Here is a 24,911-nt window from a genome sequence, read left to right as displayed (position 1 = left end):
CAGCACAATATCGATTGCTGTCGAGCGTTTAATCGCGAGATCCCCGTGAAAATGGCTGTCGGTGTCAGGGTCGGTCGGTCTTGAAATCGACGATGAATTGCTTCTTTTGTAAGCGAACTCATTCGCTCTGGTCGACCATGGTAAATGCACGCAGTGATTTCGATCAAAACGTAACGAAATAAGCGAACCAAACAAGAGCAAACAAAAATAATTACAGAAAATGATACTCGATGCGTGACAATAAAGTCGAATAATTTACAATTCGACAGTTTCCAAACTTTTTGCCTCCCTTTAGAAAAACGATGTTCTTTTATGAAATTTAATGCAATATTTAACGGAGAAAATAAATTGAACGAAATAGAAGCACACAAATTTGAAAGAAATCTCTCAGAATGGAAGCTTAAATTTTTCTTCGTTCGTATGTGTACAAGCAAGAGTAATTTAAAAATTTTAATTACTTCGATTTTTCTTTGAAAAGGTGCACCGTTCGGTGATTTTTTCTCCATCGATTCCTGCGCTTGACTGAAATATTAATTTACTAAGATTCTGTGTAAATGTTATCAGAATTTAATAAGCGTCTAGCTACGTATAAATACTATTTTTGGATGCTGTAATTATCGCAATGGCGATCGTTGCGTTGCAAAACTCGCTCCTAATCGCTGTAACTTTCGCGCCCCGCTCGTTCGAGAATCGATCGACCTTCCGACGCGTTTCTGAGCCGAGATTCTCCGCCCACGATTCGAGTTACTCCGCGAAAATTGATTGCCTTTTGTGAGAAACGAAAAAGGAAGAATTAAAATGAGACACGCGTCGCAATTAACCTCTTCGATGGCCTGCGTGTCGAGGCCGACTCGAAATTACATGATACATGTTCTCTTGTTTTCTTCTTCCTCGTCCCTTTCGTATCTGTAACACAGCCAATTTAATTCGCGATAAAATCGTCTCATTTTCCGGATCGTCAGAATCACTGAATCCTATGTTACACGTTGTTCTGTTATAAGTGAACAGCGACAGCATCGTTTTCCTTACCTAGTATCGCTTACGAGTATATAAATAACTATTCGCAGATAACAATTGTTAAAAAATGAACGTATCGAAGCCTGTCGGTTAATACTTAATATTTCTCAGACGTTGAGAAAAGTTTTTGCGATTTTAATCTTATCGCGAATGCGTGGTAAGAAGTATATTGATTCATTCGTTTCTTTTTCGCGGCGATAAGACGTAAGAATTCAAACTACTCTGAATTAACGTTATTCGAGGTATCGATTACTTGGTTGCGTAAATTCAAACACAGTTATTCGTTCAGTAGATGCTCACGAATAGTTAATAATTTTCTTAAATAAATAAAATGAATAAAATTTAAAATTCCGTGGTGAAACGTGTGTGTTTGCTAGTGTGTCGCTTCAGTCGTAAAATCGCCTCGCCTTTGAACTACGGAATACCTCTGGGGAACTTTCACCGCAGGAAACTTTGTACATCCTTGAGCAAATGATTTTATAAAATAAAAATACGCAGCCTCGTACAATTAAAGTACTTCTCGCGAGTTTCAAGCACGACGATCGTCCAAGCCATTGGAAGAATTTTATTCTAATAAATAGCCATTAAAATCAACGTATAGCAATTTGTTCGTGACATTTATTCGACCGAAAAGTTAAACTTTTATCTGTTCGTAGCTAAATATTTCATTCTATTTTACAAGTAAGGAATGAAGTTCAAAATTAAATATATTCTAGATTAGAGAATGGTAAATATATTTAGACATGTATAGTATTGATCGAAGCAATAAAATATTCAATGTATTTGTTTTTATTTACTTATCAACTCGATATAAAATAGTGTACAAATTTGTTTAGAGTAAGAAATCGATTGATTGACATTTCTAAATATTTGAATTTCAGAAAAAATCATTCTTTTGTGCGTTACGAATTGCACCTGCTTTTCAAATATTCAACCTTTCACTTTTCTACCCGTCCATCGATTATGTTTAATCGGTGTAAGGTTTATTGGATTCTGTTAATTGGATTATGTTGTAAAACAGCCTTATTCGCTAAACTTTGCCCTCTCGTTTTGCTTGGTACACTTTCCCTATGGACGTGTTGCTCTTTTGTTTCCATTTGGCGCGTAAAACGATTAAATAAAAGTAATTAAAATACACTGAATATAATATTTCCCTATTTATACGTTCAATAAAGGAAGACACGATTTTCTGTTGCAGGTAGCCGGTTCGATAATCGGCAAGGGTGGCCAGAATATCACCAAACTCAGGAGTCAGGTAAGCTGTTGCATCTTCCGTTCGTTTATTATAGTTTCCCGTCGTCTCGTTTTCTTCGTTTCGTTTCGTGTTGCTCGTCGATGGCAAACACGGGACGCTGAAGAGGGCGAGAGATCAACGTTTCGAGCGTTAGGCCAAAGAAGGTCGTGAGAATGAATGTTGAAACGGCGAACGTGGACTCGTCGCAGAAATGTCGCCAGTCTTATTATCGACGACGATCAACGGAAGATTCACTTTCACGAGCTTCTTACTCCGTTCTCGAGCTAATTCCGCGCGAATCCTAGAGGCGAACAGTTCCGATCTGGCACGTCGACGTAATCGTGCCAATCGATCGTGATCCATTAGCTGGAATGTTAGGGAAGATGCCCGTATTTCTGGAACGTGTGTGGACTCGCGTTTTCTTACAGTTATTCTGCAATCTCGTTCGATTCGAACGAATACCAAAAGAGATTAGAAATTTTTATGAAAGTTTACGGTTCGATATCGAAACTATTATTCCACACACGTACGAAAATGCCGTCATCGTGCATTTGGTTCTTGAACTGGGGAAGTTTCCTTCGATTTAATTCTCTCGTTTCCTTTTAAATAATTATTGAGTCACCATGTGATTGCTTAGATCATCGCGTAATGTGCAGCTGAAACGATCGTGATTCGAGGGAACACATGGGCGTGGAATTGCATCTGTCCCTGAACGCTTGATTAAAGATGCGGCTCGCCGACGAGTAAAGCCTGTTCTACGCTTGCACGAACCGAACGTTTTTGATTTCTATTTGGTAATTAATTATTTCCCAAACTCTAAACTTCGAAATTAATTTCGCGTCTGCTCGATAACTGCGTCTACCAAAGTATCTTATATACATACAGCTACTCCCACTCGTATGATGATGATTATAACTATAATGATGATTCACTATGAATGAAGAGAAATTTGTTTTTCTTGTGCATTCGTTCCATTTATTTTTGTCAAACACCAGTCGTATAATTAATAGGAATTGATGAAACTTCTTTAGGTACATAGCGTCAAAGTAAATGTTGAAATAAACATGGAAGATAGCATAAATTTGAATAGTTGATATGGCTATCGGATAGGGGATGAAATGCCCTTTAAAATGAGCGTTCGAACGAGTCGATAGCTTTATTAGTTCCGGAGATATGACAATTTTTGTTTCAAGTTAAGCATCAAAGTAAATGTCAAAATAAACATGGAAGATAGCATAAATAATAATAGTTGATATGGCCATCAGATAGGGGATGAAATGCCCTTTAAAATGAGCGTTTGTACGAGTCGATAGCTTTATTAGTTCCGGAGATATAGCGATTTTAGTTTCGCGTCTATGCGGTGGCTAATTTCGGAGATATAAGGGTCCGAAGTGTTTGTTTACTACGGCCTTGTCAAGGTTGTTGACCACACGTGACCGTAGTAAATAGTAAACGTGACGTCACTCATTCACTCGGTCAGTGGGTCAACGTGCGACAAGGAGGTCCAGCGCGACGCGTCAGACGGAGACAGAGATAGTCAAATTAAGAAAAATACACTTTTACATAAATTACGATATCTCGAAAACGGAAAGTCCGATCGACAAAAACCAAAAGCCATTTTAAAGGGGAGGCTTTGCCGCTTCTAACAATGCCTCAATAATAGGGAAAACACTAGTAGTTTCGGAACTGCACGCATCTAAAGTTTTAGTATTTTTAATACGCGTTAATAGCCTTGCGTAAGGCGGACAGTGGAATTTAAAAAATTACCCTTTCACATAAATTGCGATATCTCGAAAACGAAAAATCCGATCGACAAAAACCAAAAGCCATTTTAAAGAGGAGACTTTGCCGCTTCTAACAATGCCTCAATAATTAATAAAACACTAGTAGTTTCGGAACTACACGTGTCTAAAGTTTTAGTACTTTTAATACGAGTTGTTAGACTGTTCTTTGACAATGTTAACTGAAGATTCTCTCCTATATATTTCCTATTTACTTCCAATATGTTTCCAACATGCTACGAGCATTGGCAAATTTTGTTTTTATTTTATTCAAACATAAAACCTTAAATGTCTCAATTCATAAGAATCAAGTTTTTTCCCTTTATAGTAAATCACCATTATAGCATACGAATACGAGTGGGAGTAAGTGTACGTAAATATTAGAAAAATTTTATTATTCCTGACTAATAACTACATACATTTTTTATTTATTTTCAACTTGTTCTAGACGATAATTTTATTTTACTATATTAGATCGTTCAGTGAAATTCTTGGAAGGATATTAATATTGAATAATTCTTGCAGAGAAAACAATGATCGTCAACTCGTTCGAATTCGAAATTCCTTGAGTTAAATTTGAAGGCAACCATAATTAAAAACGAGACTATTCTATGAACATTCGATTCGCGTGGGCGTGTAACAGGCTTTACGCTCGCGTAGCTCTCGTTCGATTCCGTTGCGCAACGTCGATTGTTTTCCACGGCGATTTTTTTTGATTTTGCTGTCCTTGAGACGCCGACGAGACTCACCCTGCACGAACCAAATGATCGAGAGAACGTCAGAAAAGTAGGCCTGCGAGGCGTGTAACGCTTATCCCGCGCGATGATCGATGAAGCCTCGATCTGCGAGCAAGAAGCTCGCGAACGACTTTACGGTCGCGAGTAGAGTCTCCTGTTTCACGTGCAATCGTGAAATTATGGTTGTACACGTTTTCACGCGCGTCGTTAATAGACTGACACGCGTGCCTCAATGTTGTTTCTTATTTCACGGGCATTAAACACAGGCAAACCTTAAATTTAACAGAATTTTAAACGATTCTATTAAATTTAATCGACGCAAGCATCTTAGAGTTTAAATTTTCGAAATTCAGAATTGAAGTTTGCCTCTGAAGCATTGACTTCAGTATTTAGGGTCGAGAGTATTTCAACGTGACCTATTATTTTCACACGTTAATTATTTATTTTAGTCCTCACAGTTTTTAAGATAATAAAATTGCAAATATTTCTTAACCTGAAATTTCTCTTTCAAATATTTGTACTTTGCATCACGATTTATTTGGTTAAATTGTTAGGTCTACTTTTTATTAAATAAGAATTCTTTCAAAAATTCAAATGGACTTCAATTCTCGCCAGCGTGTTTAATTTTGTGTAATTCCATTTATTGTGACAGATTCAATTTCTTAAATGGTTCAAATATCAAATTGTTTCACTGTTAACTTGTGAAAGTAATATGTTGAAATGGGCTCAGTCTTAACTCTTTGACTGCGTTATCAATTTTAGATAATTCCAATATTTGGCCAGACTGTAGCTCTTATTCTAAGTGAGCATATAAACGAGTCGTAGCGGAAAATTTTATTTTATTTTAAAGTTTACCCAAATGCATCGATGCACCAAGTTGCATTTAAAACACAAATCCTTAGATCTGTGCATAAAAGGTATACGAAAAGAAGGAATTAAGACAAATTCTTCAAATTTGGATATCGAAAAACTACAAAATGCAATGAATATTAAGAAATTTTCCTCTACGAGCTTCTTCTTTCTCCATTTAGAAAATATTTATAGCCTGGCCCAGTTGCTAGAATCACCCCTGTAAATACGCTAAACGCTCATAGGCGTGGGAAGCAACCATTACGTTCGCGGTCGAAGAGTTAAATAATCGTGAAATAAGACGCTGTTTTCTTCTTTTATCCGTGCGTTTTTAATATGTTTCACGTGAAATAAGGGACGCTACCGTCTACGCGTGTTCTCCGTGATGATTTTCACGGCGACGCACGTGTGTAACACGTGTATTTCAATACACGTATAAGATCGTAGGATCTAGTCGCGAGGTACCGTCGAGCGGGCAAACAGCGAAGTCGATGACGATTTCGTTGCCTTGGCGCGGTTTTGTCAGGCAGGTTACTGGTTCTCGCGGTTCGAACGAACAACGAACGTGAGCTTAAGCTCCATCGAACCACGTCCACGCGCTCGTTTAGCTTTTCCGCTTAAGCTCATGTTTCGATTCGATCGTCGAAGCACCAACGTTTGCGAATGAACTCGATGCAGCGGCGGCTGTCTTCCAGCGACCCATGAAAGATCTATCGATCATATACACGCCTTCGTCGTACACACAGTTTGGTATTTTGCTTTTATTTATTTTTATTTTTGTTCATTTTCAATGCCCGGGACACAATCGCAAGTTTCACACGATTCAAACACAGACGAGAACTCGCGGACTCTGGGATAACATAGAGCGAACCTGACCGAGAGTATGCGTTCGGTGAATTTCTCGTTCGACACGTGACTTTTTCCCTTCCGATCAGCGTTTCATTTTGGCAGATCACGCGAGTGATTTTTGGATCGTAGGAAAAAGCTATTCGGAACGAATACTGTACAGTTTTCCTTGTTTACGTTTACAATTTCTAATGTAAAATATCGAAAGCAATATAAAATGCAAACGCGAGGTAAGAATATTAGAAATTATTCAGTTGTATAAATTGTATAATTTTTCGAGCACAGTAACAACTATTTTTAATTCTCACTAAACCACTGGAAATTCTTTTGGTGATTGTACTTTTTAAAAACAATAATTACACAGAATAAAAATTGGTGGGCCAAACGGAAAGAAAGGTTTTAACTAAAATTCTAGAACATAAGAAGCGTATTTCAGTCAATTTTATATAATTCTGTTTGAACATGTGATCTTTGCGTAACCACTGTGGAGTTATTGTTCTACAATTTTAAATTCCATGGATTGGCTTTGTTATAGAAAATACTAAATTTCCACGTTATTCCAAAACGTCTCATATTTTTACCCAGAAACGTAGCCAAAGAAAGCCATAGAACAATACGTTCCGAATATTGCTTTCCATCGCCAAAGAATACTCGCGAGCTCGTCGTTCGAAGATATCGAGTCAAAACGATCGCGAATCCCGAGACCGCGTTGACACTTTCGTTTCGCAGGAACAGCTTCGTCGTTCCAGGCTTAAAAGATCGCGCGACCAAAGGGAACGCGTACATCAAGATTTACGACGAATAGTACAATTGCAAACGAGCGGTCGGTCGTAAATATCGTCGCGATCGTCAGTTTCGAGAAGCGTCAGCGCGCGAAACTTGAAATTAACCGAACGCAAGCCCAGTCATTCTCCCTCGATCTTGTCCCCGGTCGTAAATAATCAGCCACCGAGTGGCCATTCGTTCGCCCGAGACTTTCGCCGCGTCGCTGCTGAGATTCGTAGGTAACGCACCTGCGTGACCCCAAGGTGGAAGGCCAGGTACCCGAGAGATAGAGAAAGCCTTCCAGGGAAAATCGAATTTCTCCGAGGGACGTATTATTTTTTTTTTTAACCGTACGCTGTCCCCTTTGCAGCGTGCTCCCTGCAGCGAGTCCGTCGTTAAACGAACCGGGGAATCGTGCGCCGCTTTGGGGAGTCTCATGGCCGAAATTCACCTCCGAGGCGAGGGCGTTTGAAAAATTCGCGGGGAAAAACTCGTGGCATCGGAGAAATATTTGCAAACGACGTTTCGCGGCGCGTTCGCCCGCTGCGATCGCGAAGGGACCTATTCTCAACCGTACCGAACGACGCCATCGAATGTTCGTAAATTAATCTTGGAGCTTTGGGCCGTGAATCACGACACCCGGTGGAATTCTGTCGCAGGGAAGCGTCTGAATGTTTAAACAAATAAATATTCAACTCTCTCGTGCACGGTTCCCTCGGTAACATTTATGTTTAATGTCTACATTTGATATTTCGATGCGAAAGGGAAGCAACAGATTTTATCGTTTGTACGTGGATTTATTCAATTTTGTATTCTATCGTTTTCTAATCATTTTATGATCATAGGAGATTGCTGTTTTCAAAGAAATGTTTTATCATTTTCAAAATTACTATTTGTCATTTTAGGTATGGTAATCAGGTATTTTATATTTTTTGTCGATGTGTGACTGTGCAAAACAGTTCTTATAAAAAGAATCAAGTGTCAAGTATAATAAAATTTGATCCTTCGTATGGAAGGTGCACGAGAGGGATGAGAGAAGTATCATAAATGGAACCAATCTTCTTTAATTCTCATAATAAAGATAATCTTCGACAATATGGAATTAATTAAATCGTAACAAAATAATATACAACTAATATACGATAATTACGACATACAAAGGTTCTATATTATATAAATTTTCAAGGTTCTGGATTTATTTACCTTTTCAATACGTTGCGTATAAACGTATCAGGAAAAAGTTATAGTTTGGATTAAATAAAATAAATAAGATTCGATGAAAAGTCTCGACAGTCAGCCCAAGAAAACGCTCATGAAGCTTTCGATTCGCCAATTATCGCGATCGTTATCCATCGGGCGAACGCGTCCGCGAGTTGCAAACATTTCTCCAAACCGATCCGACCAAAAACACACGAGAAGTACGGGATGACGTTAGGGGTGGGTGGGATGGCCTCGACGGAAGTTCGTGCACAGCGGGATCGGGTGGAGAAGGGGTTTTAGACGATTAAGCCGCGAATTAATCCAGCCGTGAGAGACGCGATGTCTAACTTGGTTGATGGTTTGTGCCCTGGCCCCGCCCCAACCCCGGCGTTGCCCCCCTGGTGTTGCCCTGCCGTTGCCCTGCCGTTGCCCTGCCCGGAACGACGGACCCTGACTCGATCGGCAAATGGACCGCCCTACCAACAATCGACAACAACCACCAACCAACCACCAATGAACCAACCACCAACCACCACGGCCCGACAGTACAAAGCCTCAATCATTGTACCCGATTGCCCCGGACCCGAACGGTAATGACCAACACCACTACTTAATGTCTTATTTTTCTTTGTCTCTAATTACAAAAAAAATACCTAAAGCGGCGATGTTACGGGTCGCTGTGCTGTTTTTTAACAAAAAGAAAAAAAAAAAAGAAAAAAACACGACAGCGACGTTTTTTTTTTCTCTTTCTCTACTCTTTCTCTATTTCTCTATATCTTATTTCTCTTATATTCTTTGTATATTCTGTTTTGCTGTCTCTCTAGCTCTCTGTCTCTCTGTTACACGTTCACTTTTGTACCTGTCTCTGTCTGTCTTTGCCTTGTCTTAATCGCCTGTGTCTGTACGTTCGTCTCTCACCAGCCTCTCCGTGAACCCTGTACCGTGTCCTCGACCACGTCGCGTTTACAGCGCGATCGCGCAATAATTCATCGCGAGATTTTCCTCGTCGGTGGTGCTCGTGACTCTCACCTGTCGTCGCGCGGTTCTACGCGCGTCCTTTCGCTGTTCTCTGGCCGCGGATACCTCCATTGTCCTCTCGCGCGCGTTCCGGGGTACGTATCTCCGTCCCTGGGACCCGAACATGCTTTCACTGTTGCTGCAAAGTGGACAGATCGCGCTGGTCCACCGAGGCTCTTTCTTGCGCTTCTTTCTTTGTCTGTCCGGGTGCCTCTTTCCGTCACGGTCCTTTCAAGAATTCCCATAGAAAGGATTGCGCCCAGATTGAGACCAGCGTCGAAGAAGAATGTCTAGTCCCTAGTGAGAGGGGGTGTCTCGATGAAGAATGATTATGACTGATGAGACTCTGCTGGAGATTGCATTTGTCAGAATTCGAATAGGAAGTTCCCCGAACGAAGGTACCTTCGACGTTGCCTGGTTTCAGCGACGAGAACAAAGGCGTAGTGAATTTTGCTCGATCCTAGGAATTCCGCCTGTTTTCTTCTCTCTTAAATTAAAATAGTCGAAGAACCATATTATGTTTCCTAAAATATTGGTTTCTGAAAATTGATATTAAAATCGTGACTAGCTTCTGATATCATCTTTGTAGTATGAATTTCTTTAGAATCGAATTTACAAAATATTTTTTATTTTCTCGAAGGTCTGTTTATTCTATGATTGCACAGGTACCTGGGAAGATAAAGCAAGAATTTATTACATTCATTTAACAAGCATAAATCGCCCAAGTAACTATTTTCTAGGACACCTTGATAGTTTCGCGATCAAAAATCTTTTCAAAATTAAATAAGCTTTTCAGGGTGATATAGGATCACAAGGACTCTTCAACTCTGATTCGTTGATCTTGCTCACAGCTTATCCTAGGCGACCCAGACCCTTTCTGGCACTGGTCGAGCATTCCATCGAAGAAACGCAACGTTCCTCGAAACTTTTCTCAGCTGGCAAAACTTGCCGAGGCTTCTTGTTTCCTTTCTAATCGCTGCTCGAAGGAACACTCCCCTCGACACTTCTGAGACTTCCTGCGGTGACTACGCGAAGAAAGTCGATCTTAGTTCCTGTTATTTTTGCAATCCGTTGAAAACGATGCTAGACGGGAGAACGCCACGCTTTTTGCTCCGCGTGTGGGGATAGTCTAGTCTCGAAACTTTCGAGAACCTATTTTTTTTCTTTCCTGCATTTCCTTACAGTTTGGCTCGCAAAAGATGTGTTCCTCTCGTTTGAAAACCTAAAGTTGCAAATTTTGACTTGAAAGTGCTTACGTCAGTTTCTTTTCCTAATTCGTACTGCACGAGGGTCTCGAAATTATTATTTTCGTGTAGAAAGGTCTATATAACGTGGGAAAAATATGTCTTTCGAGGCTAGATTACGCCCTTGAACGCATTCAGGACCAAAGCTCGTCCTCAAGAGAACAATTTCTCGATTCATTCTGTTTGAATTTTCGGGGTACCCGAGGATACGTGTCACTTCCATTTCCTCTTCATCCCCTCGTTGAGGATGCAGGTTCGCAAATGTTTAGCGTACAACTCGGTCCTTATCCTGTTTGCCCAACGTGTTATCCCGACTCCTCTGTTTTTCTGTCTTTCTCTCTGGAGCGATTTTCTTTTCTGTCTCTCTGTCTCTGTTTTTCGTTTCACCTCGGATCGTCGCGCGCGCGCGAACGACACGCCCGACACCACACTCACTCGCAGAAACCACACTCGCGTTTTATGTCGGGGATATGATTGTACACCGTTGTGTCTCTCTAATTTTGTTGTGGCTAACACGGATGCTAATCCGTGGAACGAGGCGACAGTGCCGATTCCACGCTTAACGTCGATATTATCACGCTTACTTTCTAGGTACGCCCCTGTCGTCCTGGCAGACACCTGCCGACGTGATTAACGAACTGTCCGCAAGTCGAAAGTCATTAATGGCCTGTTTTGTGCACGCGTGTCGCGGTTTCGTTTAACCCTTTCATTGCTGCAAACGCTAGGAAAGGTTGAGATTGGGTCTGCAGACTCGAGACCTCTTTTTACTGTTACCAGAACCTATTCTCAGTCGATCTATCGATCGTACAAAATCATCGTGTGCACCAGTAGTTTCTCAAACCTTGTATTCCCACGAAAGTTGTTGGAGGACCACCAAAAATGAAAATAAATTATTATTTCTTTGATATATTTTTAAACTGTACTTTAAATTTTTGTGAAATCTGTGTGTTTCTCAAATCTATTTTCGAAGCGTGATTTCATCGTTTAGCTACTATGTACAACCAGGAGGGTGACAAGATGAGTCGAAAATAAAGAAGAAATTCAAATGCAGTTGTCGAAAGTGATTTTATTCTACATTTTCGACTCATCTTTTCACGTCACTTTTCCTAATGTACTATGATTCGAAAAGTAAGTCGAGAATGTGAAAGGAAATTTGTTCGTATAGTGCTTCGTTTTCGAGAAAATCGATTTTGAATATTCATAAGGCGCGCGTGGAATAAGAGTGCGACTTTGACAGTGGCGCAAGTAGAAAGAGTGAGTTATGGACAGACACGCCAGTCGCATTCTATTCAATAGCACGCCTTCCTGACAGATTTTCACATCGAACACGAAACAGTGTACAAAGTTTTGTTTTACATGTTTCGTTTTGCATATAAAATTAGAACTTGCTCGGGTGTAACTCACACAGTTTGCTGTCTTTCGTTATTTTGAATAGAAACGTAGAGTAAATAGAATAAATAAATATAGAAACAAATTTCAGTTGATCCACGTTTTAAAGTTGTCTAATTTTAGATTCTTTTTGCTGTTTTTACTGTAAAATAATATGAGGGAATTATTGTTCATTTCATTGCACAATCTGTTCCTTTTTTTGAGAGCTCATTGACTCCACCCTTACAGTTTGAGAAACACTGACGTAGACGTTGAGACTTCTATGGATCAAATTCAGAAGTCAGACTGCAGTTGAAACGTGTACGAGGACCTCTGTGCTCATACTTTGTTATCTTTTAAGAGCACTAGAATATTTGTTTAGCTTCCAAGTTTGCTACGAATATTCAAGATCGAAGTCAGTTCTGAATATTTGTAATTTGATGGAAAATCGAGTAGTGTTAATTAGAACAATTTCAACGGTTCTAGCAATATTAATTAACCATAGAAGGACTGAATCTTTGTTTGATAACCTTTAGTTTATCAATAATTTGTGATTGTAAAAGTGGAACAAAGTTACAGTAATTTTTAATTTTTTTCACAATCCTTTTGTGTCAGAAAGCTTCAGGATATTAATTTTATCTAACACAACAATCTATCCTAGTTTTCAACACTTTGTCTCGATCTTCATCGATGTAAATATTTAGAACTTCTCGAGTACGTTTCAAATTGCATATCATACATGCGTTTAAGGAGAACAGTAGTCCTTCCAGCAATGAAAAGGTTCAATTGCACGCTACTCTCTGTTCACGTTCTTCTTTCGGGGATGATGAACGTTGCGGACACGGGATCTAATTTCCAACCCTTTCGATACTGTGCACATTTCCAAAGTACCTTAGCTGTACTTATTGAACGCCCAAGCGCGTTTTCCGCACGCAGTGGGACGATTCATCGAATTTGCAATATCGAAAGGGTTACGCGAGCGAAGTTCGAGGGAATTCGCGGGAATGATGGAAATATGAGACTCGTTTGATCGATTGAGGTAACTAATTGCACATACGTTCTGTTCCCGCTTTATTTTTATTACAGGAATTCGTGAAAAATCACATATAAAAATTACTTTTCGACTGATCGTTTGTAATTATCTTCGAAGAACGTGCTTATTCTTGGTAGAGATTTTTAAAAATTTATAACGAGTGCTGCTGTCGATAGCTATTTTTCTTTCTTCGCTTCTGTATATATTTTCTGCTATGTCTGCTTCGTTTGTATCAATCTATCGCGAATTTTGAATATCGTACATTTTTCAAGATGATCGCAAATGTGTCTAGGTACTACAAATTTTATTCTTAATAATTTTTATCGAGTACATGTGTTATTAATTTTGATCAGTATATTGCGGATTTTTAAATTTATGGCGAATGCGAACGTTAAAAAACAGGAAATACTAATAATACGATATTGAAACAATGTGTACTTTATTTGGACATAACAACGACTTATTTATTAAATGATCCTTAACCAGATAGGGTGTTAAATAAATAATTTAACACGTTTCTTTCGAGAATATATATATTTTATATTAATTAAAAATACCGATATAATATACCAATTTATATTTGGAAACATAAATTGACTGAAATTAAATTTATATATATTTCTCTATATTACACAGGTTGTTTAATATCATTTTAATTAAAAATTTTTGTTTTCTATAGTCTATAAATCATGGAGTTTATTATTTTCGTGTCGGTTATATGTCGTAAATGCATACAATCCGCAATCTACCGATCGCCATTTGATTTTCACAGCACGAAGAATTTATTGCTTCATTTTTCTTTTTTCACCTGAAACTCGAGCAATTAGGATATCTTTCGAGCAGCTCGAGGCTCTTATCCTTTTCGGGCGCGTGACACACGCGCACCAGGATGCTAACAAGAAATTTATCTTCATTCTGGGACGTCACGTGCCGCGGCCGTAAATTTTTTTATCGTCGACTATAAAAGTCCTCGGGGCTGCCCTTAATGCGATTTCTATTCGCGGGCGAACGGACGTTTCGAGAATTTAATCGAAAAAGTTTTCGCCGGTGCCTCCGATATCGCGTACGTGACTGTCTCCATTTCATATAAAATTGCACGGTAATTTTAAAATGGGCTCGGCCTCGCAATTAGCCGCAAATATACGAAGGCAATTAATAAATTAAACTTTGGAAAATTACGCAAAGGTGCCTGCGACAGCTTTGTGCTGGATTTCATTAATTTCGTATCGAAATTCTCTCGTATTTATAAACTGACGAGAATATCGCGTTTATTTTTCATTTTGGATATATTCAATGACTCAATCGATTCGAACAGAATTAATTTCCACCAGTCTCTTAACGCTTCCCGCTTCGATAAATGATCGAAAATGTAAAAGAATAGATCCGACAATGCAATACACGCCGAAGCGTTAAATATTCATTTTGATAGAATTCATTACATTTTTAGGCGAACTAAACTTATTCGATACGAACGTTTTTTGTTGGTCAAGGCATCGAAGGAAAACAGTTCTCAAATTTTACTCCGTCCAATATAAATAAAATGTTTCGTTCCCGAGCTTCGTCAGCTTAGATTGATAAAAGTGACACGTGTCGGATATTTTTAGTAATTCTACAAATCAATCAAGTTTCGTTGGAATCGGCTATTAACGCTTCGGTGGGTTTCCTTGTAAGATCTAATCGGATCCATCGTCTCCAACCAGCAACAGTCTACACCTGTCCATGCTCGAAGCAGACTCAAACAAACCCACGAGAAAGGAACGGTTTTTCTTATCGCCTCAGCACGCGTCCATGCTTTCTGTCAGGTCTCCGACGAGGGACAAATTAATCCAATTTTCCGTTGCGACCAACGATCGACGCGTCGGAGACCTTATTATGCCTGGGTGGCCTCCGATCCTCTCCAGGTTGAACCTTCGCGCCCAAACTTTTCCAAAGAGTCATCGTCATTCTTTTTCTTTTATTTTTTGTTTCGATTTTTTTTTTTCTTTTTCATATATTTTTCATTTGTTCTTTCTCAAAGTCCGTGGAAGTCCCGTAAAAGAAAAAAATAGGTCAGCCTCGTCCTCGAGGCGATGACTTTCGACCGTCCGTCTAGCAAACACACACACGACTATCCGTTTCGTTTCAGCTTGTGTGACTGCTAAACCTGGGCAAAATAACGAGGAGTAGTTGGTGATGGCCGCTTTTACGGTTTACTAGTCGCCGACTAACAAACTGTTCCCTCGTGGCGTGCATCATCGGACCAAGTCTGATGATCGTTAGGAGGTGAAACGCGTGATTGACCCTCGGTTGGTAGATGCTACGATGATATTTTTCCAATAGCTGGGCTTAATCTGACGCCAACGGAACAGGCGAGACGTACAAATCGTCTAAACGGACACGTAACTGTCCTCGTGTCAACGCTAGATTAACTCGTTACGAAACCGTACGCTGCGAAATCGATGGAAGAGATCGCCGACAGACAATAAATTCGACTTATTGTTCTTGGCTGTTGAGCTTACCCGCTCAAAATGCAATGGAGCATGCTGGGTTCTGCTGGATGATCGTTGTCGTCGGTTGGACGCGACGCTTTGGAAAAATATCTTTGTTTTTTTTTTTTTTGGGAGGGGTGCGTTTCGACGCCCGTTCTACCAGTCGAGGGTTGGAAACGCGTTACCAATAATCACGCGATCGTCGAAGCTCTTCGAGAGCGATGATTATTCACGTTCGTTTCGCTGGTTCGACGTGGAAATCGATTTCGAAGTCTTCTGGCGAAGACAATCGAAGAGTGTGTTGAAAAGTGTTGACGATGGAGGAGATCACGGATATTAACAGTGCTCGATTGGAACGATGCGTGTTTTCCAGTTTTGTCGAGCGTCGGGGCGGGTAATAAGTCGGACGATTTTACGTAATCGAAACTTGTAACAACAAAATTCTCAACGTGATATCGTGGTATCAATTCGTTGGAAATATAAACGTTTTATCGTATTTTTAGAAATCTATTTTTCCAAATATATTTTAGTTTTCAATTTGCGCCGATATACTATTCGCAGTATTAAATTCCGCACGTTGAAAATTATAAACCAGGCGTCACGTAAACGTTTTTCGAGCAATAACAGGTTACAAGATCTCCAAGTTTCTTGCAGCATTCGGATTCCAAATAAAAGTACTTGAGACGATATTGCGTCCTGCAAAATGTACGATGAATTTTTAATCTCGACTCGGAACGTTCGACCAACAGTTCGAAACATCGTAAAGTTGATAAATCGTCGGAGAATTTATTGGCCGCCCGAGGAACGCCGACTTCTCCGAGGAAACGAGGGTCAAAAGGGGTTGGCCCTGTGATCGATACGCAGTTTTCAGTTTCCTTCGAGCACTCTCGTGATCGCTACGGAGATCACCGCGCCGTGTCGATTGAAATTCGAAGTTACTTCGAATAATCCCCTACGATTCTCGCCCTCCTCTCCTTCGCGGTAAAAATAATTAGCAAGAAAGAAAGCCGGATAAGAAGTTGCTGGTTACCGTCTGTAGCCTCTCGATTCTCCTCGATATCGTTCGATCGAGTGGCTTGATCTGAAAAACTGCGGGGAAAATCCGTGCAATTCCCCTTGAATACACCGTGCGAAATTGCATCGAAAATACAAGTTCGTTTCTTTTATTTTTTTATCGATGTTTGAAAAACGAACGAAAACATTGCAACCGAGAGACGGTTGTAATTTATTTACAGCGAATCGTCAATGTTTTTACAGTTTGTAAAAAAACAATTCCATCGCGTGGAGCAACAGAGATTTTCGCGACTTTTACTAGCTGGTCATTTTAACGCGATCGACAAACTTTGAAATCGATTTATCGTTCGATGTTAAAACCTCGTGATTCGTAGGTGTTTTGTAGATACGATGTAACGTAATATTGCGTCATAGAAAATTGGCAATTATTTTGTGGAAAGGAATACTATATCGCTTGTAATAATTAGGATATAATATTACGTAAAATAAAATTAGCTTTTGAAGGGACGTAATATTATGTCATTGCTAATCAACCAGCAGTAGATTATGATATAATCCATGTTAATGGATGTAATATTAAGTCCCTTGTAATTAACAATACCTCCTGAAAAGACGTTACATCACGTAAGGGATAACAAGCCAGTAGTAATATTATGTCAGAATGTATTAAAACATGTTCATTAAACTAGGAGACATAATTTAACATTCTACTGGCTAGTGATAAGAAAATTTTGAGATATTTCAGAATAATATTTTTCGTTAATTCATAAATGTGTATTTTCATTCACATTTCATTCCAGCAACTCGGTAATTAAAAATAGAATTTTCCTGGAAACATATGTACGATTCTTTTTCTTTACATGGAAATAAAATATTAGAGTTTAATATTTATCGCTTATGTAATTTTGGAAAACACTGGTTTAGCAAAACGTTCTGGAATTTAGGCTCGATAAAGGAAGTTTTTGACGTTTCGATGGTCGAATTTCACGAACGTTGAATCGCTGTTGAAGCGAGTATATCGGTTACCATGGTCGTGACAGGTAAAAAGGCGAAACGAGACGTCGTTTTCCCGCAGTTTCGGCGCAGGCCATTAAAAAGAACGAGCGGAGAAAATAACGGCGGAGCAGACGTAGAGTCGCCCGCGTGTTGATTTCTTCCCCACGAACTGAAAAGTTCCGTATTTACCTTCTGAACCCACCCCAACCCGAGAAATTTCCTCGTGGGATAATATTTCATTCGAGGGGGGAGGCTGCTGATGTTCGTAACCGAAAGGGGTGCAGAGTCGCTTAAATTTTCGAGAGAAATTAGTGCCACTTGCGATCGAGGGAATCAGTGAAATATCAAAAATAAAGACAATATTAAAAGTGTATTTTTCCATAATTAAATTTGATAATTCATCAACAAAATTTTGTGCTCGATGGGTTTTTTACAAGTATATTCATTTATCAAGTATTAATAAATTAATGAAATACATAATAAAATATCTATGTTTAAATTCCATTCATAACTTCGAGAGTAGTTTTCACCCTTTAAAAATAAATATCAGCTTACAAGAAATAATATATTACATATTTTTTAACTGCTTTCCCTCTAAACGAATAAAATTCAAAACTATCGTTCGAAAAGATATAAAATTGATGTAAAATTTGCAGTAGTAAAAACAAGCAGTTTGAATTGTTAATTTAAATAGTTTTAATCGTTCCTGCGGTCTCAAGTTGTGCATATTGACGAGAAAGCTCTTTCGACGTTCTTACGGAACTCGAACCAGGTTCTTTTGGAGTCAAAAGGAAACGCAATTTCCGTTCGCGGTTTATTTTCGACGAAGGAGAGGAAGGGCTCCGTGTGGGTTAATTATGCGAGAGAAAAATGAAGGGCAACCTGTAGCACGTAATCGCGCAGCCACCGAGGACCTGAGTAATTGTTGAAGTCTTTCTGATTCTAGGGTGCTTACCATCAGCTCGGATCTGACCACCGTTCTTCAGGTGTTGAACGAGGTCGTACCTAATCTCGAGGAGGTGAGTGTTGCTACCAGAAGAGGATCACACGGGAAAAAAGAAATGACACGATCGCGAGACTTTTCACGCGTTTCTTACTTCGTTGAATCCGTTAAGTCGTTGCTCGAGACTCGACTGTGATTTTTTTTTTTTTATTTTTTAATCTTTTATTTTCTCTCGTTTCTAACATCGAATGTTTAAAGAGTTAGTTTCCGGGATGACGAGTAATCGAACAGTGAAAGGTCCATTGATTTTGGGCAACTTCGTTGACAAGTTGCGAATTGGAAACCGTTTCCCTCGTGGTCTTCCGGTTCAGAGGTACCTAAGATGTTTAGTTGGAAAGATTGATACTGAATGTTCATTTTCGACAAAATGACACCAAGTACCTCGCCACTGGAAAATTCCAAACAAGGAGAATCAAATTGATACTGTGCGTACAGTGTGTTTCGTGAAATAGAAAATGGGTTTTCGAGCAGTCGTTTATTCATTGAATGTTTTCTATTTCTTGTTTACAAATCTTGTTACATTATGTTTACTATAAATATTACAGTCGAATCATTTGCTTAAATATTATCTACAATAATTCTAATTACATATATCGTCAAACAGAATATAAACTCAAAAATTCTTAACATTTTTTTTATTTCAGTCGATTTTAACTCGAACGGGAATCAAGATGTTTAAACAAAATCCAGTAAATTTAAATATTTGTCCTCTCGTCCAAAACATTCGACGAAACGATGTATTCAAAAAGGATCAGAAAGCAATCTTTGTTTCTTATCGCATCGCCCAGTCACGAATCCTTAAATTGGCCAGTGAAAAAGCTATGCAATTTTTCTCTCTGATTATTTTTGTACCTTTCGCGAAACACCCTGCTATTGGTACAAGCTCTGTGGTATAACGAACGAGGGACGCCGGAATAGCGGTGGAAATTTAAGAGGATCAGTTAGATATCCAAACACGAGACGTTTCATGCTGAACGTTCGAAATGATTTCAGAATGGATCTCGACACGGCAGCGACGAGATCGACGTGCGTATGCTGGTGCACCAGAGCCAAGCTGGATGCATAATCGGCAAAGGAGGCCTAAAGATCAAGGAGCTCCGAGAGGTGAGTCATATCGCAGCATGCCACTAACGCTAGTCACGGGACGACATAACTTGCGCAGATTGTCACGTTCTGCACGTGCCAAGGCCTCCGGCTGTGATTACGATTCGTCCCACGAATTTAGTTCTCGAGATTTGCGCGAGTTTCTTTACAATCTACATACCAGTTTTCCCTCAAACCGTCCAAACGACACTTTTTACTCGAAATTTGTATTCGACTCACTTTAGAGTCAAAATTAGCCACTGCAATAATTTACACAACAATACATTGTTAGTATCCATCATCGAAAATTTCGCGAGTTTGTTGTAATTATTATTTTCATTATAAATCTCTCGTACGTTAACGAGTCCGACTCGTGAGGACGATTTTGGCCCAACGAATTTAGTTCTCGAGATTTGCGCGAGTTTCTTTACAATCTACATACCAGTTTTCCCTCAAACCGTCCAAACGTCACTTTTTACTCGAAATTTGTATTCGACTCACTTTAGAGTCAAAATTAGCCACTGCAATAATTTACACAACAATACAATGTTAGTATCCATCATCGAAAATCTCGCGAGTTCGTTGTAATTATTATTTTCATTATAAATCTCTCCTACGTTAACGAGTTCGACTCGTGAGGACGATTTTGGCCCAAACGTAAACATCACGAGCCAGGCTCGCGGACAGCAAATCACGCGATCGAGTTTTAGTTTCTATCGGTACGTCACAAGGGTCGGTCACGATTCTTATAACCTCTGTTACGAAGCAGTTTAGCATCACTCTGGTCTGTTTACATCGCGTTGGCGCCTATACAAGTAAGAAAATCAAATAGTTTCTCAATTTTCGTTGAACGAACGAAGCCCAGAGAAGCCTTGGCAGACATTTCTACCTAAACGTCGTTCCACGGAACTGGATTAAAATCTAAATCACCGTCATTAAATCGTTAATTTAGCAACCGATTCTTCTCTGGTCCGCCCCAGCATGAACATCGTGCAAACGCGGTTAACAAATGTAGAATTCAGCGTCCACGAGGACAATGAGAAAATTATTCCGTTCTTTCCGTCGATTTCCTCAGAGCTGAGCAAAATATTTGTCAAGATACAAGGTTTCAAACGAAAACCAGAAACGTGGAAAATTTTATTCGAGCAACAGAGACAATCGATAAAGAAATAAAATTTATTATTTCTTTTATAAATAGTTTTCTACGCGAGGAAAACAGGGCACGTTCGATGGAAAATTAATTAGATTAAGTGGTTCCTAGTCTATTTTTATTTCTCTCGAACAAGGTCTAAACGACGAAACGATCTACACGGTGTCTCGTGCGCGTTCGAAAGAATTACGAAATAGGTTGAACAGCCGAGACGAAGAGCGTCGACGAGTAAAGCAGCTGAAACTGACAATTAAGTCGTTTTTAATTAGCGATCTCTCATCGTGGCCAGATTTCGCGTAACAACGGGGCCAGGTTATACTGGAATATGCAACGTGGCCAAGTGGCTCGTTACGTTTTCGCATTCAGAAGAGGCAAAACCGAACGATGCAGACCTTTTGTCGTGGCTCGAGTCTCGCAGAATGCCACTCGACCGTCCCGCGACTTTCCTTCCGCGCTTTGTCGGCCTCTCCTCCTCCCCCCGTTTCTTCTACCCTCCATCGATCTTGACACACTCGTGTATCTTTTGGGTCAATCTTATCCAACGATCAATTAAGATTTTTCTTTTAAAGGGCACGTAGTTTTCATTTTATTCCCAATATTAGAATGTAAACAATATTATAGTCCAAGCCACGATATAGCGAGGTCGTAAATTAAACTCTCGAGGGTTGGGACCGACTTGGGTGCCTTTCTGTATCCGTAACTACACTTTTTTCATTTTTTACGTTCATATATTATAAGCAGGTAAATTAAGATATTAAAGACTTGAGTAAGACCTGTACTTGTTACGATACTTCTAAAGATGACAACATTGGATAAAACATTTCTTCGTACGGCTTTGACAATAGTCTAAGGCCCTTAGCTGCTCCTATTTCTGTCAATTCACTTATTCTGGGAGCTAAAAACGCGTGAACTTTGACACCTACGAGTTTACGACCTCGCTATATCGTGGCCCGGACTATACAATTATAGCGTGTGTTTCGAACGACGAAACATTCGACTGGAATTAACATAGGAACGCGTTTTGAGTGTCCCCGTCGAGCAGAACGAGCGGAGAATTCCGCGCGTTGGAGATAATGAAAGTAGTCGGTGGAAATGATGCCACCGCAACCTCTTTCCCATCTTGGACAGTGGCCTCGGGTAGGGGTTGAAGACGCGGCACCGCCACTCGGCGATGTCGCAGAGTCGTTTTATTTCGACTTGTGGCTGGTTGGGGGTTGACTATCGATTCCGAGTTTACCAGAATATCTGAACACTTCTGGTTCCTCGAACAATTTTGAGACGACGTTAACGTCGATTACAAATGCTACATCGAAAAATATCAGTGTAAGAAGGAACAGATAATTTTGTATTGACGTTTCTATAAAGATAAAGATCGAAGACCAAAACGTGTACGAAACACCATGTTCAGAGAGTCCAAACTTATTAGATCTTGTCAAATAAAAATATTGCTGTAGAAATCTGGAAGTACGCAAGATGTAATGATCTGATTCTGCTGAAAAATTGCAATATTGTAGCCAAAGAACTGCAGGTTGCCAACCCCTGATTCAGAATATGAGATCGTCCGTTTATTTTTGGTAATTTGACTATTTTTCTGGACGTCATTCGATACTAACGCCACGTGATATTCGATGAGAAAATGTTGTGCCAGACGTTGAAGCAGAAGCGAGAAAAGAAACTTCGATTTTCTATTCTTAACACTTCGAGAGCTACGTCATTCGCGTACGAAAAACGTTTCCTGTCGAGTCACTCATAACTGAACATTATTGTTAGTTAAATACAGTAGAGTTCCGATTCGGAATGTTCGAATAACGGGCATATTTCCGCCGACTATTCTTCGATAAATGTTACGGATTATATTTCACACAAACAAAGAATTCACAGCTGCATGCATCCAGCAGTGACGCCAATATTAAACAGTTGACGAATAAAGCGTGGGAATTTGATATATTTTATTTTTTATTAGTACATTGTATTGCTACATTAAAGAAATTTTTCAACGAAAAAAAAATTTCAAATCGTTTCGAAAAAATTATTTTCGATTGCAGGGGTCAATTACAATCATTTTTGGTCAACAGACATACCCCCGAAATCCTACTCAGTTTCGAGAAAAAAATTCATCACCGAAAATATAATGTCTGACCAGGAACATTCTACTGACACTTTTCGTCGGGAAAAAATTTTTTCATATCGTTCTAAAAAAAATATTCTCGGTTGCGGGGGTCAATTACAAGCATTTTTGGTCAATAGTCACACCCCCGAAATCCTACCCACTTTCGAGAAAAAAATTCCTTACCGAAAATATAATGAGTGGCCAGAGATATCTTATTTATTTCTTTATATTATTCAATATAATCGAATTATTTTTATAAACCAAAGTACTTTTACATAATACAAGTCAACCATTTTTCTTTGATTTTCCTATTTAATTAATCTGCTACTCGATTCGATGGTTCGAATCGAACAAAGTAGCGGTCGTGGTTCCATCGGAAGTTCCACCAAGCGAGTTAACTATTGACGCAAGTAGCGAGGTAATACCGTGGCCTGGTGGAAGATTTCTCGTCTGGTGTTTCCTGATTAAGGTCACGGGGCGGTGGTTTCGTCAAATACACAGAATTTCGCGGCAAACAAAGGAAACTCAAAGAAGAGTGTTCGGTAGGGCGAAGGAGGGTGGGCGACGTGTCAGCCCTGTTGTGAACTTAATCCGAACTTTAATGGTCTTGCAGTTTCCCGATCCGTTTTCCTCGTTTTCCGGCATGTCTGTGCATTTCCCCTTTGTGCTCGTCACTGTCGTCGATCGTGCTTTGTCCCTTTCTAGCTGTCAACAATAACCAGCGCTATTTCGACGCTCTCGAGCGCCCTTAACGCGTGCAATATTTCGAGTATTTCGGCTCGAGAGACGCGTCTCGTTTATTGTGATACCTTCCGGGATATCCTCCTCGGTTGGAAGCAATAAAACTCGTCGTTTTGCCCCCTGTCTCGTTCTCTCGATTTCTTGATACGGAATACGATAGGAATTGCTTGTTTCCCCCGCGTGGGAGTATCGTTCTTCGAGTAGGGCACGGATTATCCTAATTTCTTGCACTCCTTCGAGCCACAAATATCCATCCTTTAATCACTAAATTGTTTTTTATACGCGTTGAAAACAAACACAAACTAGGTAGATGCACAAGTAATGGGAACTTGAAATTGAATAACGAAATAAGAGTACAGAAAGATGGAAACTTGGTGATTGGATCATTTTTAGCATCTAAAGATAAATTGAAGGGCTAATTGCATAAACAGATAGGAATCTTTGAGGCTTTGCAATCAGGGTAGCAAAGAATCCATTTCTGCTGTGTGTTTAACCATCCAGAACATTGAAACAGAGGAGTAATACGATCAAATTTAGGAGAGCGTAGTTTTAATTTACAATTTATGCTTCGTCTTCGAATTTAATTTCTTAATCTCAGTCACAAGCATATTTTTATAAAATCCATCTTTGTTCAGAGTTTTTCAATTTTTAAATAATTTCTGAGGCAGATTTATGCTCTTTCTTAACACCGTGTAGATCGATTGACGCGCGATCGAAGTCGATCAGAAGCTGTCGAAAGACACTGCGGCCTAGAAAACGATCTTTGTCCGCGGAAAATGTGATTGGTTTTCCATGGAAGAGAGCAATACCTGGGATATACGCGTACACGCGATATTCGAGGTCGATTCGTTACGTGAATTGAGAATGTAATGATTATTAATAGATAATGTGAGAGGTGGATACTGCAATATAACAGAATTTATATGAGAAATTGCATAGAAATGACGTAATTTTGGAAACCATTCAACTTCCACTCGTGAGAGCGTTCGTTCCTTTGTGTAAACGACGTAAATGAATTCCCGCAAATTAATTGTAGCGATGTTTCTGTTGAAACGCATTTCCATATTCGTCCTGAAGATTCTTTAGCTCGAACCTCGCTTGTACGAATTACAAAATCACGATCGAGCTTCGATGTATCATCGTCGATTCTTTGCACCTGCGTTACTGAGACAGAAATGATGACTTAAAAAACCGGTCTTACTCGATTCAGAAGTCTCACTGACACGACTTAATGAATATCGCGTCGTCTGATGCA

At 39.6% G+C, this 24,911-nt stretch overlaps 1 protein-coding gene across 12 annotated transcripts in view; it reads left to right on the top strand.

The window, feature by feature from the left end:
• The window catches only part of Hnrnp-k (Heterogeneous nuclear ribonucleoprotein K), a 158,565-nt gene that overhangs the window by 87,423 nt on the left and 46,231 nt on the right, over positions 1–24,911 (top strand). For all 12 annotated transcript variants that reach the window (XM_076765915.1, XM_076765908.1, XM_076765920.1 and 9 more), the window contains 4 exons: positions 2,216–2,272; positions 8,976–9,019; positions 18,516–18,588; positions 19,566–19,676. In XM_076765915.1, the coding sequence (XP_076622030.1) occupies positions 2,216–2,272; positions 8,976–9,019; positions 18,516–18,588; positions 19,566–19,676 (285 nt within the window). The remainder of the gene's footprint in view (positions 1–2,215; positions 2,273–8,975; positions 9,020–18,515; positions 18,589–19,565; positions 19,677–24,911) is intronic.

The sequence above is a fragment of the Colletes latitarsis genome, chromosome 5 (genome assembly GCF_051014445.1).
Source record: "Colletes latitarsis isolate SP2378_abdomen chromosome 5, iyColLati1, whole genome shotgun sequence".
Classification (NCBI taxonomy): Eukaryota; Metazoa; Arthropoda; class Insecta; order Hymenoptera; family Colletidae; genus Colletes; species Colletes latitarsis.
The sequence above is the reverse complement of the archived record's forward strand: the minus strand, read 5'-3'. Positions and strand labels throughout refer to the sequence as shown.